The 18,865-nt window shown below is 38.1% G+C and overlaps 1 protein-coding gene and 3 pseudogenes across 1 annotated transcript; 3 read left to right on the forward strand and 1 right to left on the reverse strand.

Moving 5' to 3' along the window:
• The window catches only part of LOC143536362 (UDP-glycosyltransferase 87A2 pseudogene), a 71,931-nt pseudogene extending 69,470 nt beyond the window's left edge, over window positions 1-2,461 (forward strand).
• Window positions 183-1,281, forward strand: LOC143536344 (UDP-glycosyltransferase 87A2 pseudogene; annotated as a pseudogene).
• A 4,944-nt stretch (window positions 2,462-7,405) lies between the features above and the next one.
• Window positions 7,406-8,805, forward strand: LOC143536363 (UDP-glucosyltransferase 29 pseudogene; annotated as a pseudogene).
• Window positions 8,806-15,143: 6,338 nt separating this feature from the next.
• LOC143536364 (putative protein phosphatase 2C 26) lies at window positions 15,144-17,801 on the reverse strand. Its single transcript, XM_077030369.1, has 9 exons — window positions 17,775-17,801; window positions 17,507-17,586; window positions 17,301-17,382; window positions 16,927-16,997; window positions 16,751-16,830; window positions 15,900-15,997; window positions 15,663-15,786; window positions 15,491-15,573; window positions 15,144-15,400 (listed from the first exon to the last, which is right to left on the reverse strand). Exons 1-9 carry the CDS (start codon window positions 17,799-17,801, stop codon window positions 15,332-15,334), a joined length of 714 nt encoding a protein of 237 aa, XP_076886484.1. The 3' UTR covers window positions 15,144-15,331.
• Window positions 17,802-18,865: the final 1,064 nt, after the last annotated feature.

Here is an 18,865-nt window from a genome sequence, read left to right on the forward strand (position 1 = left end):
ACATTTCACAGTTAATGGTAGTGGTTTAGTTGGTTACACAATTGAAATGTTGATTGGAATGTGATGCAAGCATGTTAGTTTCGTCTGCGTCAGGTTGTATAAATCGAACCTTGTTGTTTCTTGATCTCAGTGGTGCACCATAATTGTTATAGCGATTAATAGTTGCTTAAAATCTAGCCAAAATGGCGGGGTACGAGTCTCGCATGAGGTGATGGCTAAGTTTGTAAACGAGCCGCTCGGATCGGTAAAAGCTCGAAATGAACCGAGCTTTATCGAGAAACAAAGCCTGTCTAGTTATCGAGCCTGAGCTTTAACCGTGTATGCGAAGCTAATTTAGGCTCGTCAAGCTTAACGAGTCTCGTGTATTTGTAAGTTTACACTGCCCTTTTCGACTATATATTAATTTATTGACTTCTATATATTAATTATACTGCACAGTCTAGCTCTGAGATTGACTGCTTTGCTGATTTTCCTTTGTCCTTGGTTTTTATCTCGGCTCGGCTCGGCTCGTTTATATTCTAATGATGGTGTGAAGTAAATTTAGCTGATTTTCCTTTGTCCTTGGTGTTTTTTTTTTTTTAATATATTAAATGGATCATGGACGACATAAAATCAAATTTTGCTTCCTTTAAAGTCAAGATTGGTGTCAACATACTGTCACATGTATTATTAAAAACTTATGCAGCTGAGGTTTAAAAAGAAATATAATACCCCTACAAGATAACCAAACTACACAACACAACTTAACAAAGATCACCAATCCATCACACACCATCCCTTCTCCTAATGCCGGTCTCCGTCGGCCACCACGTCGTGGCGATCCCATACCCCGGCCGAGGCCACGTCAACCCCATGATGAACCTCTGCAAGCTCATTGCCCTACAACGCCCTTCCGACTTCCTCATCACTTTCATTGTCACCGAAGAATGGCATGGCTTCATTGAAAGTGAACCAAAACCACCCAACATCCAGTTTGCGACCATCCCAAATGTTATCCCGTCCGAGGTAAACCGAGCAAATGACTTCCCAGGGTTTGTAAAAGCCGTGCAAACTAAAATGGAAGAGCCGTTGGAGCAGTTGCTTCGGAAGATGGAGGTACCGATCAGTGTCATCATATACGACAGTTACTTTTTGTGGGTGTTAAACATGGGCAACCGTTTGAATACTCCGGTCGCTAGTTTGTTCCCCATGTCGGCAACCGTTTTTTCCATGTTGTATCATTATCGTCTTCTCGTTGAAAATGGCCACGCTGGTGATAGCTTCTCAGGTCAGTTTAATTAGGGCTGTAAACGAGCTGAGCTTAAAAACATGAGTCAAGCATAGCTTAAATGAGCTCGAGCTTTTAGAATATTATGTGAATATCCTAATAGGGTTTGCCATTTTTTTTTTTTGCTATAAACACCATGGACTTATTTTTTAAAAAATAACAATAAAGTGGCAGGTAAGCGGGCAGCAAGTTACGCCGCAACCTCATTTTGAAAAGCAAATCCACTAAAAACGAAGTTTGTGGGTTTGCCATGTAAATCTTGGATATGTGTATGAATTGATCTGAAACTTGAAACTTAGTTTGTGGGTTTGATATTCTGCAGGAAACACCAATGAAATAGTTGATTACATACCCGGGGTTCCTAATATTCGGGTGGCCGATCTTGTGACTGGGTTTAATGGGAAGGGCAAGGAAATCACTCAGGTAGCTTTAGATGCCATTTCGATGTCGACTAAAGCTCGGTTTCTTATATTCGTGTCAGTTTACGAGCTCGAAGCCCAAGTCATCGATGCGTTAAAATCGGATATTTCCATACCCATTTATGCTATCGGCCCGGCAATTCCTTACTTTAATTTGAGCGATGTGCAAAATGATCAAAATACCCCCGATTATGTTAAATGGTTAGATCATCAACCGGAGGGTTCAGTGTTATATATTTCACAAGGGAGTTTTCTTTCGGTGTCAAGTGACCAACTAGACGAAATTGTGGCGGGTGTGCAAGATAGTGGAATACGATACATGTGGATTGCACGTGGGGAAATGACTCGTTTTAAACAAGAAAATGACGAAAAAGGGCTTGTGATACCTTGGTGTAACCAGTTAAGAGTGTTGTCCCATGGTTCGGTAGGGGCATTTTGGACACATTGTGGGTGGAACTCGACTAAAGAAGGTGCTTTTACGGGAAAGCCGATGATTACTTTTCCAATAGTCTGGGATCAAGTTCCGAATAGTAAGATGATAGTGGAAGATTGGAAAATTGGAAAGAGGGTGAGGATTGATGAGGGTATTTTGGTCACTCGAGAAGAAATTTCAAAACTCGTAAGGAGTTTTATGGATCTGGAAAGCAAAACGGGGAGAGAGATGAGAGACCGGGCTAAAGAAATCGAGAAGATTTGTCAACAAGCGATTGAAGAAGGAGGTTCTGCTCAAATAGACATCGACTCTTTCATTAGCGACATTTCAAAAACTACATAGAAAAATATAACAATATCACGCTAGTTACCTCCATGTCACATTCTCTAAAATAGAGAGATGCTTTAAGCTTTAAAGAGGTTAAACTTCTTTCTTATTGATCGAGTCTCTTAATCAAATCTCTATAAATTATTTTGAGTGTATAATAAGTGAAACATGATCAAATAAATATTTATGAGTATATAACAAAGAGGCATATTTGTAGAGTCTCATAATCAAATCTCTATAAATTAATTTGAGTGTATGAATAGGATTAAAATGATTAAATAGATATTTGTTTAGAGGTTTAAACATTAAAAGAAAAATGTGTTTTTTAATTAAATAATATAGATAGAGAATTAAGAATGTGATGTGAATTATACAATCCCGACGTCAGTGATACTCTTTTGCTTACTACCGATAGTAATTGGGCTCTTGGAGGGAAGTGTTTATAATTAATATCTACAAGCTCAAGTTTTTATTCATATAGACTATTTGATTAGCAGTAGATAACACGAAAAGCTAGATTATGAGGTGTTATATTTCCGTTTTATTGAGGGGAAAAAAAGTTATATTGGTTTTAATATATTAGCATCTTTTGTGAAAACTTATATTGTTAACTTATATTAGACTTCAAATAACACCTACAAGAAATTATTAAAGATTCTTGAAACTTAAATAAAAAATAAAAAAATCTAAATTCCTAAATACGTACAATCTGTTACCATAATATCAATCTGTTTGGTATGGGGTAATTGAATGGGTGATGGAATTGAATGAATGAGGTAATGGAATTGACGAGGTAATTAAGAATGTGATGTGAATTATACAATCCCGATGTCAGTGATACTTTTTTTTGCCTACTAGTGATAGCAATTGAGCTCCTGGAGAGAAGTGTTTGTTAATATCTAAAAGCTCAAGTTTTTATTCATATAGACTATTTGATTAATTAGCGGTAGATTACACGAAAAGCTAGATTATGAGGTGTTATATTTCTGTTTTTTTGATGGGGAAAAAAAGTTATATTTGTTTTAATATATTAGCATCTTTTGTGAAAACTTATTTTGTTAACTTATATTAGAATTCAAATAGCACCTACAAAAAATTAATAAAGATTCTTGAAACTTAAAAAAAAATCAAAAAAATCTAAATTCCTAAATACGTACAATTTGTTACCATAATATCAATTTGATTCCTAACGAGTTGCATAGCTAAAAGATATATATATATATATATATATATATATATATATATATATATATATATATATATATATATAACCCTAATTAAAAGTTTAGCAGTATATTTTGTAATATTGTAAAATATAATCCATGGAATGAGATAACCACAAAAGTAATGAAAATCCTTATAAATTTGATCGAACTTAAATAACAAACATTCTATTTTTTTTTTAAAAAATAAATGCATATGACAAATAATATTCATTATCAAATACATATGGCTTATAATATCCCATAATATTTATCAAATTGAATAAGAAAAGTTGTTATCGTTTAGGAGTTGTTGAAATATATGAATATATATTTTTGTTTTAATTCAATGTCAAACATATAAATATATAATCGTATAAAATATTCCGTACAGTTCAATATCATACATATCTAGGATAGGCTGTTTGGTGTTAATTGTTTCTCTAATATATTTTTTGTAGGGTTGTTACTGATTGATTGGCGTATAATCGCATCATCCACTGGTAAGGAAGATCTATGGAGCGGCGGTCTTGATAGTCTCATCCACTACTCTTCCAGGTGTATTGAAGAGTTGTTCTAACAGTTACAAGAAGCCATAGTAGTCCTTACCTGCAAACCTTAGATCTGCAACTCTAATCTTCTTAATTCGATTGAAGTGTCTTGGTTTGAAAACCTACAATATTTGGGTTTCGTCTTTGTGAAACCCTAGTTATCTGGTAATTGTTCATCTTGTCCATTGATTTTAAATATGGAAGGTTAAGATTAATTTAGGAAGAAATCAAGTATGAAAATAAATGGAAGGGCATAAAAGAAATGACACATTTGTTGACTTTTCTCTCTTCACATGCAAGGCACATGCTAAATTCCCCCATCATTTTAAAACGTCCATAACTTTTTTTTTACCACGTTTTTGTTGAAAAAACAAATTCACCATTATAATGAGCGTGTTTTTACTTTTAATATGAGTACCATATTGCTATATAAAAATAAAAAAAATTAAGTGGGTTTTTATACATTGTGTCATATTTTGTTTTTTTTCATTGTGTTTTATGTAATGTGTTTTACAAATTGTGTTATAATATAATGTTTAAACATAGTGTTTTTTATTCAGTGTGTTTTAATATAATGTATTTTTACTGTGTTTTTTTTTCATGCTATTACTTCATTGTGTTTTTTTTATTTCATTGTGTTTTTCCTGTTATGTTTTAACATATTGGTTTTGCGTTGTGTTTTAGTATCGCGTTTTCTTTCATTATGCTTTATCATAGTTTTTTATTTTATTCATTCACTGTTTGTGTTCTAGCATTGAACTTTGGGGTGAAACAAAATATTATGATAAAAAAGAAAAAACACAATTAAAAAAGAATAAAGAGGAGTTGTCTGTATCCAAGGCTTATGCACAAAGCCATTTATTCATAAGCTCCACCGATACAAACAATTTATTAATTCATACTGAATTTAGACCCATTGAACTATCATCGTCTTCTCCTGATTCGTGAAAATGTGAAATTATCGCCGGAAAAACGTCCTAATCAGAATGGTACAGGAGATCACGAAACATCGGCGCGTGAATGAACTCCCCATATTGAATCACGAAATCAAGATATAATCATCAACGTGCGATGTGCAGGTGTTTCCGGTCACTAAGTCGGTAACGATGTCTTGTGAAATCGTATGATTAAAGCTGTGTGGCTTTATTTTCTTATCAGATGTGTTTCTGATAGTCTTGTGAAATCGTATGATTTTTCATTTTATCTTAATCAGAATTTTTTTTGATTTCTTTTCTGTAGTGTTACAGAAAGTTCGTATATGTCATGTGGCATGTCTTTGTCTTAAAAGTCTTGTGGCTTTATGTCATGGCTAGATATATGTATGATATCTGGTATACAATCACATATTTCTGTTATAATTTGAAATATGTGTATGATTGTCTTTTTATATAGTGTTCACTGCATGTTATGGTATACTATGTGCCATTTTTTGTGTTAATTTTGTCAACATTTGAATCTAAAGTTCTTTGTTGATTTAATTTTTTAATTGAAATAACTGTGGTGGAAGAAACTGTTTAATAGGTTGTATTATAACTTGGTTTGTTTTTTTTGTGTGAGGTTTTTTCGGTGCATTGATCATTGGATTGCTTGGGTTCATGTTCGAGCTTAGATCTCATACACCTACCTTACTTACCTTGTTGTTCTTATATGAAGACCCATATGTAAGTTCTTTACTAACGCTAAGTAGTAATATCAAACCTATCTCCATATGTTGAATGGTTTTCTCTCAATCGTGGTGCTTATATTCTCTTTACTTGAAGGTTGTTGAAAAATTAAACCAAACAACCTTTTAAGTGGTATGTCTTGAAGGCTTTATTGTTGTTTGTTATGTTTGTAATCTGATTGGGTCATTCTTATGCATCATTTATTTATCAAAAGTCAATTTATTTTGAATGCTATGAAATCATCTTTGAATAGTTTTTTTCTAAAAGTGAAGTACAATTGATTGGTTTACTATTACCTACATTTTTATGAGTATTCTTGCTTCTGTTTTTTCTTGTTTTTAGTTTATATAAAGTATTTTTCTATTGGCATATTTTTTGTGAATATGAAACATTTCAAAAGGATTTGATATTTCAGTAATAAAATACTGTAAGATTAGTTGTTCAAATATGTTAGAAATTGCTATGATGTTAAATGTTTATATGATCTACAAATTGGAATAATCCTAAAAAAGTATAATATTAAAAGTTGTTGCATCTGTTGATCAGAGAATGTCATTATGTTTAGTTGTTTGCCTATTGAATTGAGGGGGGTGTTGAAATATATGAATATGTATTTTTGTTTCAATTCAATATCAAACATATAAATATATAATCGTATAAAATATACCGTACAATTCAATATCATACATATCTAGGATAGGCTGTTTGGTGTTAATTGTTTCTCTAATATATTTTTTGGTTGTGTTGTATGTCTATAAATATCTGAGCTGATGATGGATTGGGCTGATGCTGCTGGGCTTATTCATTGGGTCGTTCTCTTTTGTATACGTGCACGGGTCGGAGAGTTGATAGAGAGTCCAAATACCTATACTGGAGTAATATATAAAGAAGAGAAAGAAGTTGAAACCGGCTGGTTGGATTCTATATTTTTTTCATCTATTATGTCTTTCATATTGATCTCACTCTCCCTCAAGTTAGGGTTTATAGTTTGTTCGTTTGTGTTCTTTGAGTTTCGTTGTCCAGATCATAATTATGATCTGAGCTTGTGTATTATCTTAATTCAGATTCAGTTTTCATGATAGGACTTTAGGGTAATAATTACCACAATACAAAGATCTTGGTATATAAAGACTGCGCATTATTTGCGGATGTAATAATAATGCAAGGATCTTAGTAACACTAAATAAGTAAATATGTATCAATAAAACCCAAATTCACATACCAATAATAGTTAAAAACAATTAATATTTTCTATAGTTAAATCAAATATATAGTTAGGCAGTTATCAAAACCCATAATATAAAATCATATTATTTTTTTAGCTGCGTGTTTATCATTAACATTCGATCACAATTTAAATTTCTTAAAGATTTACTAAATATATTTCTAAAATAATAAAGTAACTGAAAATGGAAGTGAATTTTGCATGTAAATAAACTAACATTGTCTGCTATATATACATATATATTACATTGTTACACCTATCAAACCATATTCTTCTCATACCACAGACAACCTCAATCAAATCAAAAAACATTCATAATGTCGATTATGAACAGAAGAAAGCAGACTGTTTTGATGTTCCCATGGTTAGGCCATGGTCACATATCACCTTTCCTTGAACTAGCCAAAAAACTAAACAACACAAACCGCTTCAACATCTGCTTTTGTTCCACTCCTGCTAACCTCAAATCCGTCAAGAACACCTTAAAAACCGAGGGTGGTTTGTCGTCGATTGACCTCATCGAGCTCTACCTTCCGATACTACCCGACCTACCACCAGACCTTCACACCACCAATGGCCTCCCTCTTCATCTCATGCCTACTCTCAAGAAAGCTTTTGACATGTCAAGCCCTCAGTTTTCAAAAATCTTGTTAACCGTTAAACCTGATTTGCTCATATACGACATGATTCAATCGTGGGCCCCGGTGTCGGCTGCCTCCTTTGGAATCCCTTCGGTGGTGTTTGTCACCACTAGTGCTACTATGGCTGCCACCATGTTTCATATCTACTTGTACAACTCCAAAGGTATGGATTTCCCGTTTCGTAGTATTTTCTTTCGTCCCTATGAACACAAACACAAGCATGAGATTCTCGAGAGCTCGGCAAATAACCGGAAAGATAAAGATCGTGTCATGGGATGCGTTGGGAACTCGTCAAGTATTGTTCTTGTTAAGTCTTTTAAGGAGGTTGAAGGTAAGTATGCTAATTATCTTTCTAAGCTGACCGGTAAAAAGATTGTACCGGTGGGTCCTCTTGTCGCCGAGCCTAGTCATAATGCAAACTTGAAACAAGACAGTGTGATGCAGTGGCTTGACACGAAAGCCGCTGGATCCACTGTCTTTGTTTCGTTTGGGAGTGAGTATTTTCTTTCTAGTGATGATTTGGAAGAAATAGCCCATGGGTTGGAACTGAGCAATGTGAACTTCATTTGGGTATTAAGGTTTCCAAAAAGTGAAACCAAGGTTGAACTTTCAGAACATTTGCCATTAGGGTTTCTTGAAAGGGTAAAAGATAGGGGTTTATTGGTTGACGGGTGGGCCCCACAAGCAAAAATATTAAGGCACGAAAACATAGGTGGGTTTGTGAGTCATTGTGGATGGAATTCAGTATTGGAAGCAATGAAATTTGGGGTTCCAATAATTGCAATGCCAATGCATCTTGACCAGCCGGTCAATGCTCGGTTAGCAGTGGAAGTAGGGGTTGCGGTGGAGGTACTTAGAGACGAAAATGGGCGAGTGAGGTAGGACAAGTTGTTAAAGAAAAAGCGAAGCAAATGAGAGTTTGTTTAATGAAGAAAGGGGACAAGGAGATAGATGTGGTGGCTGCGGAGTTGTTGAAGCTGTGTCAAACCAACCGCCATGGCAATGGTCATCGGAAGACGAAAAGCGAAAGTTTTGCCATTGACAAGTTATATTGTGGGTTGAAAACTGAAGTTTAAATGAAGTCACTAAGATAGGAGAGAGTTAAGAATATTGAGGGCCGTGCTCATAGCATCGTCATAAGACGTCTCTGTGAAGACCCGATGCACAACCTACAAAAAAGAAAAAATACAAGTATCAAAACCTTTTCTATTTACAAAGAAAAGCGTAAAGACATTATGAAGTTAAACTTACCTGAGACAACGCTTCTCGAAGAAGCCATTCCTTGGCAACCAGAGCTTCTTGGAGGGCGGCTTGAGCTTGGTTACGGGCGCGTTCGGCTTCACTTTGGTTGAGGTTGGCAAGCAACACTTCTTTAGCGGCAGCCTCTTCAACGCCCTTTAGCTTCCGCTCAGTCTGGTCAAGCACCCCCCTCTGGTCCAGGATCTCTTGAAGCTTCTTCGCGTCTTCCATCGCCAAGGCATCATGAGCCTGTTGGAGCGCCTCTAGTTTAGCTTTAAGTTCCTCATTCTCGAGGCGTAGAGGCTCAGCAACAGCTTCAGCCTTGGTGGCCCTTTCAGTTGCGTTCCTAGCAGTTTCCTTAGCCAGCCGAAGCTGTTCGTTAACAGCTTGGGCAGCCTTGGAACGGGCCTCGAGACGGGCCTGAACTTCAACTTCAAGAGCCTTGAACGCCTTCTCCTTCTCCGCAACAGCCGCGGAGAGCCTCCTATTCTCCTCCCGGACAGCCCGCGCCTGAGCTACTTCTTGGATTCGAGCTGCTTTTAACTTGTCGTTTTCACGACAAAGCAGCTCGACGCGCGGCTGCATCCGGGCCAGGAGAACCCGAAGCTCATTGGTTAGCCTACCCTCCTGGTAGCTAGCCATGGCTTCCCCCAACGCACCACCGGGAGCTGCGTGACGAGCCCACTCCACGCATTCCACAGGTGTGCGAAGGGTTGTTCCTCGGCGGATGTTCCATCGCGGAACATACACTTCATTGGAATCCGACACTGCAAATAACAAAAAGCAGTTAGGAAAAGATGATATATAAAAAAAAAAAAAAAAGAGGAGGCCAAAAGAACCCTACGCACCTGTAGGGTCAATAACAGGCCGATAGCCGCCAAACCCATCACCTGAACCCAATGGAAATCCGTCCAAGAGGTCAGGTAGATGGGAAGGAGGCAGAGGTTGGCGAGAAGCCCCATGCATACCTGAAGGATCGGCCGTCGTTGCCGATGACGGAGGAGGCATGGTGAAGGCCGCCACGGTCGCCGCTGCGGAGTCCGCAGCAAAAGTAACCGCCGGCTCAGTGAAAGATGCGGTAAATATGGCACTGACAGCCGGCGGTGATGTTGTCACAGCTGGAACAGTTGACTCAACGGAGTGAGCAACTGAACCAGCGGAAGCAGGAGCAGGCGCAGCCGCCTGGGTCGTCGCCTCAGGTAGGCTGACCAAGCCTACCGTCATGGGTCCGGAGGTACTCCTCCCCGCTTCACCCTGGAATGCGGTAGCATCCACGCCTGCACAAAGAAGAAAAGTATTAATGATGGAATGCTATGAAGTTAAAAATAAAGTTTGTACTTACGGGTTTTCTTGAGCCTGAAAGTGCGGACAGGCGGGGATGAACCCGATGGAGCCGGCCTCTTCACGCCGCTCACCGTTGTCTTCCTGGGCTCTCCGGAGGTGACAGTCGTCGCAGCCTCCGGAGCAGTGGTCTTATCACCACCGGGGTTCCCCGCCACCTCCTCGCTCTCGGTCTCTGAATCAGACCGAGGCACCGGATCGGCAGTGGAGGCCACCTTCGCCTTCCCCTTCCCGCCGGCAGCCTTCTTCTTCCTCACCAACGAAGGACCATCTGCGGATTCCTCATCAGAACACAGGATTAGAGGAATTCCAGCAGAGGTTTCAACATTGAGGGGTCGAGGGTTGAATAACGCCTTACCTGGCCGCCTGGCGCTCAGGATCTCGTGGCCTGGCGGGTAGACCTCCACGAACCGATCCGCCGTCTATGCAAGGATGGGCAACTCGTTCTCATCTAGAGCACGAGTATCCATCCGAGCGGGACTATCAGCCTCCCGCGGATACAGGAGCGACTGCAAATCGTTCCCCTCTGAAATAAAAGACAACAGTTAGAAGACAAACATATATAAACAAAGAAGACAGACCGTACCGTAAGGGACAGAATTCAAACCGTATTCAAGGACGATCGGGATCTTTTGCGCATCCGCATCCTTCCACACCCGGCTCATCCCGAGCATCACCATCCCGGACTCCGCAAAGCGGTAAACCGGAGATTGAACTCGGGATATCTTCGAGAACCATTCCGCCTCCTGGTAGTTGGAGGCGTGAAGGCAGGGGAGTGCTTGCCCATTCTTGAACTTCATGGCAAGGGGGATGGCGCGAGCGGAGATGAAAAAGAACTCCCGCTTCCATGAACGAAGACTGCGCTCGGTTGCGCAGATCTTCAAACCCTTGATCCGGGTTATCAGAGTATACCACCCTTGGATGCACCTCCAAGAGTAGAAGGTCATCAGGCGGTCGACGAAGGGCTCAACGCCCAGAATCCGGCACACCCACTCGAAGTGGCGAATCTTCGCGATCGCCATCGGTTGCACCTCGGTCAGGTGCACACCGTGCCTCTCCAGGACACGGTACACAAACTTTGTCAATGGGAACCTAAGATTCCCATAGACAAAGAATGCAGCATATACCCCGATCTTGCCTCTGGGGGCATCATACACCGTCTGATGAGGCTCAGGAAACTCAGGCTCGAGAGACTCGAGCATGAACTTCCTGACAATGTACTGATATAGATCGACAGGCAGAGCACACTGGCACTCGCCAGCAGTACTCTTGTCATCCTTGTCGGACGTGGATGACGGGTGTTCGACGTACACCCCAGCCTCCTGGGCTGTAGCCTCGAGGTCATGAACAGAAGACATCTTGCAGGTGTGAAAAAGAGAACGATTTCAAGAGAATGCTCGGCTGAAAAGGTGAGTATTCGCCGGAAATCGTTTTGAAGAGGAAGAGAAAAGTGAAAGTGTGGATTACAAAGGACCCTCTCCCCCTTTATATACTAATCGCAATTAATGCGATGAATTTAATGCGGAAGAGAGAGAAATCACAGGTGCAATGAAACTATGACACGTGGCAAAAAGCAAGCTGGCAACAGCTGTTGAAAAGACGCGTGCCAGTAATTTCGCGGCCACGCGCCCGAAAATTCGCGCCCACGCGCCTGAAAAAGCGCCTGGAATGACCATATACTGTCACGTCGCCATAACTTCCTGCACGTCCTGACACTGTCAGAAGAAACCGTCGGACGACGTTTCAATAGTTTGGACTGTTCTTATCCTTTCACCAACTCTTCGAATTTCAAAATTTCAAAAGGATTCAAAAGCGGGAAAATACCCCTTACCTTGGCAACCAAGTAACTATAAGACAGGTGCGAGTAAAGTGTTAAGGCAAAACCCTTCACATACTTAGCACCCGCAGGGAATTGACGCCAAGAATACCTTGGAAGTAAAGTAACCGTAAGACGAGTGCGGGTACAGTGTCAAGGCAAAACCCTTCACATACTTAGCACTCCGCGGGGAATTCAAACCAAGAAGGATCTTCTGGGCCATGCTTGCGGAAACGGGAATAACATCCCCGCATGACGGGAACGTCGAGAAATATATTGTTTGAACCTCCAAGATGGAATTGGTGGTTTTAGCATAATTGATCACTATGTTGAAAACTACCAAAACCCCATGGAGAATCCACACAAGTGGGACTCAACGCTCCTGACTTGCGAGGAGGTTACAGGCATACCCGCTTCATACCCAAAGATCAAGCAGAAAAGTCGGGAATTTCTGCGTGACATCAGGAAAACCGCGGGAAGAATCCCCACGGAAAACCTTAAAACTAAAAACCCCTTTTCAAAACCCCTTGCTAGTCCAAAAGTTCACTTCACTTATTAATAATTCATGAGAAGAACATTGGACTGGGGGGACTTGAAGAGGTAGGTCCCAGCAGAGCCCAGTTGGACCCGCAAGACTCACCTTGAACAGGGACGTCTGCGCAGCGACCAACTGCTTCCGCAGGACCCACCATGCTCAGAGAAGACCTTACGCGCAGTACGCCAGCTGTACCCGCAGGGAAAACCTCCCAATGGTGAAGTACCCAGCTTGTTCCCGCAGTTGCGGATACAAGCCATCAGGGAAGGCTACCCGCACTGACAGCAAGGCTACACGCACAAGGCACTAACTCTTGCTACTTCAGTAGTCACATGAAGGAATGAGCAAGGCGGGAATACTCCCGCCTAAATGAGCCAGTCCGTATGCTTCTGGAAGATCTTTTGTACTATACCTACCAAGGTATGGGCAAAACAGACGATCTGACCAGAACAGCCCATGAACCAATCACAGGGTGACAGCTCACCGACAACAGTACGAGGAGGAGCACCCTCTAGTACTGTTTGTCACTATTAGCCGCTGCCTACTCACCAACCCTTACTATGGGACGTGCGCAGCCTACAGTTGGTGGAACAGTGTATAGCCGGCAGTAAAGGAACAGTATACAGCCGACCTTGTTACTGTCGGCCGTAGCCTATCCACCAACCAGCATGGCCTGTGCGTAGTCCACTGTTGGTAGAACAGGAATACTATTCAGCCGGCTGTACCTTCTAGGAAACCTACCTTCGGCTATAAATACTCCAACACCTTGGAATGGTAAGGACATCATCTGATATCTCATCTTATCTTATCTAGCAATCTCTTAATATACAGAGCAATCTAGTCTGATTCTCACGCCGGAGGGTGGTCACAAGGAGGAACCCCCCCCCCCCTTCTCAGTGACGAGCTTACGGTGTCTGTTTTGCAGGTCACCTGAAGAACAACCTTCTCTGCTGGACCTCATCCTCGTGGGAAACATTACTTAACCCCCAGATTATCCGTAATCTGCCCTGGGTCACTTAGTGTTTCTTCAATAGGAGAGAGTTAAGAATATTGTTCCTTCAGAGTATAACTAATTAGCTAAGGGTTTGACTGTTTTTGAAGATGTTTTTATTATTATTTTCACAAAGACTAACTCACTTTCTAGTGTTTTATTTCGTTTTGTGGAAGGCTACCCTCTTTTGTGTAGCTTACATTAATATATAACTATTATTATGAAAATTTGGAGTGCATGTTTTATTTTTTTGGTTATATAAACCATGCAATTTGGCCCTTTTTCTAGTAATTAAGTTGAGCAAATGCAAAGATTATGTTAGTAGTTAGTAACTTAGTATGCCACCTATACATTGCTTTATTACAATTTACATGATTTACTTTGTTCTTTGCTTTACTTATATTTTTTACAATATTATATATAACTTTGTAATACTTGCTGGTGTTGTCCAATGAATTGAATATGATCACTACATTTTAAAGAGGTGTAAGGGTTTTTGAGTATTTGAGTAAAAGTGACTAAGATAATGTTTCTATGGTAATTTAGGGTTTAAATTATCATATTTATAACACAAGTAGTTTCTGTCAAAAGTTTAATTAGCACTCTAATGGTAATTTACTGGAATCACTAGTATTGTGGTATTATTGATGTCTTATATTGAAACTTTCGCGTGAAGGTATAAGCATGATGGACAACACGAGTGGTGGCATTTTGGTAATTTTGACTCTCATGAATGAATGTGACTATTTATCATCTTTTTTAGCCTTTGTGCAATCTACAAATTACATACTTTGATGATTTTGGAAATCTTTTGGGAAGAGAAACCAATAATTTAGTGTTAACTGAAGAACATGAAAGATTACAACATCATTTATCACAAATAAGCCACCGGTTTCAGGTTTATTTTCTACTTGTGTTTTAGCGGTCATAGTTTAGTGACATTCGTTAAGGTTGGTGATTTTGTGGTTAGGCCAGTTTCTACTTGCTTTTTAGGATTCAGTTTTGACTTTTAAAGTCAAACTTATTACTTTGACTTTAAAAGTCAAACTTGACAATTTGATGCTTGTCCACCACTTTAAAGCTGTTTTTCTAAAGTTTTTCATTCTATCCTTAGAACAAACCCCGAGGTCCTAGCTGGCAAAGAGGCGGTCGCCACCACACAGACATCAGCCATTGTGGGCCTCACATTTGATTTTGATGTCCGGGCATTCGGACGAGTGGTGGGTCCCATGTTAAATGGCCATACCAGTTTTATTTATTTTTTATTTTTTTTTCTAAAACACACCCCAAACTTATACCACTCTCATTCAAACCATTTCACTCTCAAACTCAACCTACACACATTCGATCTCAAATATGGGTGGCGACTGGCGAGTATCCATTTTCCATTGCCGATTCCGTAATTTGTTAAGTCTTTAAAATGCAATTTACAAATCAATAAATAATAATAATAATAATAATAATAATAATAATAAAAATAATCCTCTTTACAAGTAATGTATAGTGATCTTACTCATAGAAGCAAGCAATACATTCAGGATTATCAATCATATCAATCACTTACCACTTCACCAACAATTACAGTTATATCATCCATCTTTCCACCTGCACAAAACACTCGGTCAACACGGCTTGTTGACCACAATTTATTAACTTTTTAAGCTCAAATTTATAAAGCGATTAAATTGCGTTAATCATGCCTGTTAGCTTCTGTCCCAAAGCCTTTTTCCACCATGGAACATCAAGTCCCTGTGTCACCAAAATTAAAATACTTTTTAAAATAAATATGAATATAATATTGTGTTATTTCAAAATTTAATGATGTAAAGATATATTTACTCTGTTTCTTGCTTCAATTGAGTATGGGGAGTCAAAGTAGAAGTCAACTGAGTGTTTGTAGGCGAGATCAGCCAATACCTTTGCTAATATTCAAACAAAAACTTATTAATGACACTTGAAATTAATTTGTTTGTTTTTAAAATATGATATTATATATTCAAGAAACAGTTACCGGTTGTCACGGCATCTTTATGTTCTTTAACCATTGTTACAATTTCATGGTCAAACACGTTATCAAAAAGCCCGTCCGAGCCCATTACTATGATGTCCCCTTTCATTGAATCAATACTTGTAACCTGCGTTTGTTTGTATAGATAATAATATAATTTAAGAAACATAAATAATAGTTAGAGGTGGCAATTCTGACCCATTACGCACACCCCACCCACCCATCTATGAACTTTGTTACCGTGGCGTCTAGATATGTCTGACTGACTGTCTCGGAGCTCAACTGATATGGACAATCAAAATAATGCTCTTGTGGAAATGTGGAAAATATTATTTGACCTAAAAGTTCAAGTTTTATAGGAATAATGTTAGGCCTGTATACAAACCGAACAAACATGAATGATGCATGTTCATGTTCATTCATTTAACTTTGACTGAACAAACGATCGAACACGGACAACTAAATGAACAGACTTCTCTTGTTCGTGTCCGTTCATTAAGAAAATTAGCGTGTTCGTTTATGCTTGTTTGTTAGTTGTTTAAATGAACGATTCACAAACGTAAACAAATGAACATAAATGAAGATAGATGAATGGACATGCTTGAGCGAACACCAAGTATTAATAAGTTAACGTGAGGATCTGCTTGTTGGGCCTATTTATCAAAACTATATTAAATTGTAACATTGCAAATTTTAATTTCATAAAATTAATCAGACAAATATAAATAAACGAACGTTTATGAAATGAACAAAAATGAACGAATGAGACACATGTTGTCATCTTCATGTTCGTTCGTTCAACAAATGAACAAAAAATGTTATTTGTGTTTGTTCATTGACTAAATAAACGAACATAAATGAATGAACTTAAACAAGCAAACGTTCACTAACATAAACGAACAAACTAGACATGCATTCATGAGCGTTCATTTAACTAAATGAACAAAAAATGATGTTCGTGTTTTTCGTTTATTAAATAAATGAACTTCCTACCAAATGGTTCACTGAACGTTCAATTCATTTACAAGCCTAAATAATGTAACTAAACAAATAACAACAAAGTCGAACAAAATGATTAAATATTGTTTTACCTTTGCGAATAACCCGAAGTCCACAATCTCCAACATTAGCAATCTTAAGAATCCCATTATTGTCTAGCATAGAAACAATTCTACAGAAAACAAAAAAATTATAGTGTAAGAAAATATTTAGATGTGGATTTAACTTGTGATTAATGATTTAATTAAGATAACATGTTAAAACATACACAGTAGCTGAACCTGTTGATGACGTGGCAGCATGTGCTTTTCTAACAAGAATCCTAGGATCATAGTTAACCTGTTACAAAAAATTTCAATAGTATAAATTACACTTTTCATAGTTTAGGTTTACACCAAATTGCAGACTGTTTTCTTTAGGTTTATACTGATAAAACTGTTTAAAAATGACCATTTTGCCCTTACAACAAAAATGAAAAATGTGTAATTTTCACAATTCTTTTCTTTTCAGCCTTTCTCTTTTACTCTCTTTTTCTTATACATGTCGTGTTCGAGTTCATAATTCAACTTGTTTTCTAATTATTTAACTGCTTCTGACAAATATCTTAAAATCACTATAAAAACAATAAAATTATTTAACTACCTCCTCATCATCAACTAACGATGAAGCTCTTCTCATAAGTTCTCTTGAAAATTGTGCGGGGTCCACATCTTTTTCAGCCCACCTACCATTATATTATTTGCATATCAAAAGATTGTATGAAGCTTAGGCTACATTTAATAATAACATATTAACTAATATTCTTAATATTTATGGCTGCAATCTTCAAAGAAATCAACACGACATACCCTGAAACACCGTCTGCAACTGCAATAACGCCACCGCTATAACCGCTCACAAAGAAAGCATTCTCCCCACCTTTGTCAACCTTAATAATAAATATAAAAAAGTTGCAAAACAGATCAAACGAGTCATTTTTAGTACGGGTCAAAATAGGAGTATAGGACAAGTGATGTGTGTTTATACGAGCTGCTAAATGTTTCTTGTAAATAGTGAATGTGTTGTTTATTATGACTTATGAGTTATGATTATGAGAATACTGCTTTACAATCATACTTGTCTTATATAAAACACAGCCCACATCAACGTATTCATAAGTAAACGTAGGCCTGTAAACGAACCTAACAACACAAACGGATGAAAACCGAACAAACGATCGAACACAAACAATTTTCGTTCGTTCAAAGCCTAAACGAACGGTTCACGAAAGTAAAAGACGAACATAAATTAATGATCATAACTAGCTAAAACCAATAAAAAGTAATGTGGCACAACAATGTGTCAGACTGTCAGGCCTAAAAACTTACTGATACTAGACTAAACTGTACTGAACCTAAAATAATTAAATGAATATATAAACAAACGTAAACGAGCAAACTAAAACAATCGTAAACTAACAAACATAAACAAACGAACATACACGAATTTAAATGAGCAAATGTAAACCACGGTTCACGAACGTAAATGAACGAATGTGGTCATGTTCAATTTGGAATTAAGGGTGCAGACGAGCCGAGCTTAAACGAGCCTAAGCCCAAGCTCAAGCCTAAAACTAAGCTCGAGCTTCACTTATCGAGCTCGAACCGGCTCACAAGCCTAAACGAGCTTGTCATTAATATAATAATTTTTATAATAGATATTTAATAATTATTAATTAATCCAATATAATGCTATGAAAAAATAACTAAATAATATACATTTTGTTACATACAAAATTAAAATTGAAAAAACATATAACAAAATTAATTAAGAAATAGTAAACGAGCCGAGCTCTAGCTTCAAAAACTACTAACGACGGGCTCGGCTCCGCTTGTTGGCACCCCTATTTGTAATCCGCTAATTAAACAGACGAACATAAATGAACTTGAATTGTTTTATATTATATTATATACTCCGGGGGTAATTAGAGATACCTTTTTGGGATGAGGAATGAGTTGAGTTCCAACTCGGATTGTTAACTCGGGCCTATAAATAAAAAGTAAAGCAACATTCATGTCTGTCCATCTTTATAATCATAATATGCAACTTTAGGTTATTCAAAAATAATGGAAATAAGTATTATTATTATACCGTAAAACAGGATTGGATACTGGGGAAGTAGAACAACGAATAAAGCTTAATCTCCTTTTCGAAAGGTTAATTGCAGG

Source organism: Bidens hawaiensis, unplaced genomic scaffold, assembly GCF_021521415.1.
Source record: "Bidens hawaiensis isolate Kalapana, Puna unplaced genomic scaffold, B.hawaiensis_p1.1 tig00010796_1, whole genome shotgun sequence".
In the NCBI taxonomy this organism is placed as follows: Eukaryota; Viridiplantae; Streptophyta; class Magnoliopsida; order Asterales; family Asteraceae; genus Bidens; species Bidens hawaiensis.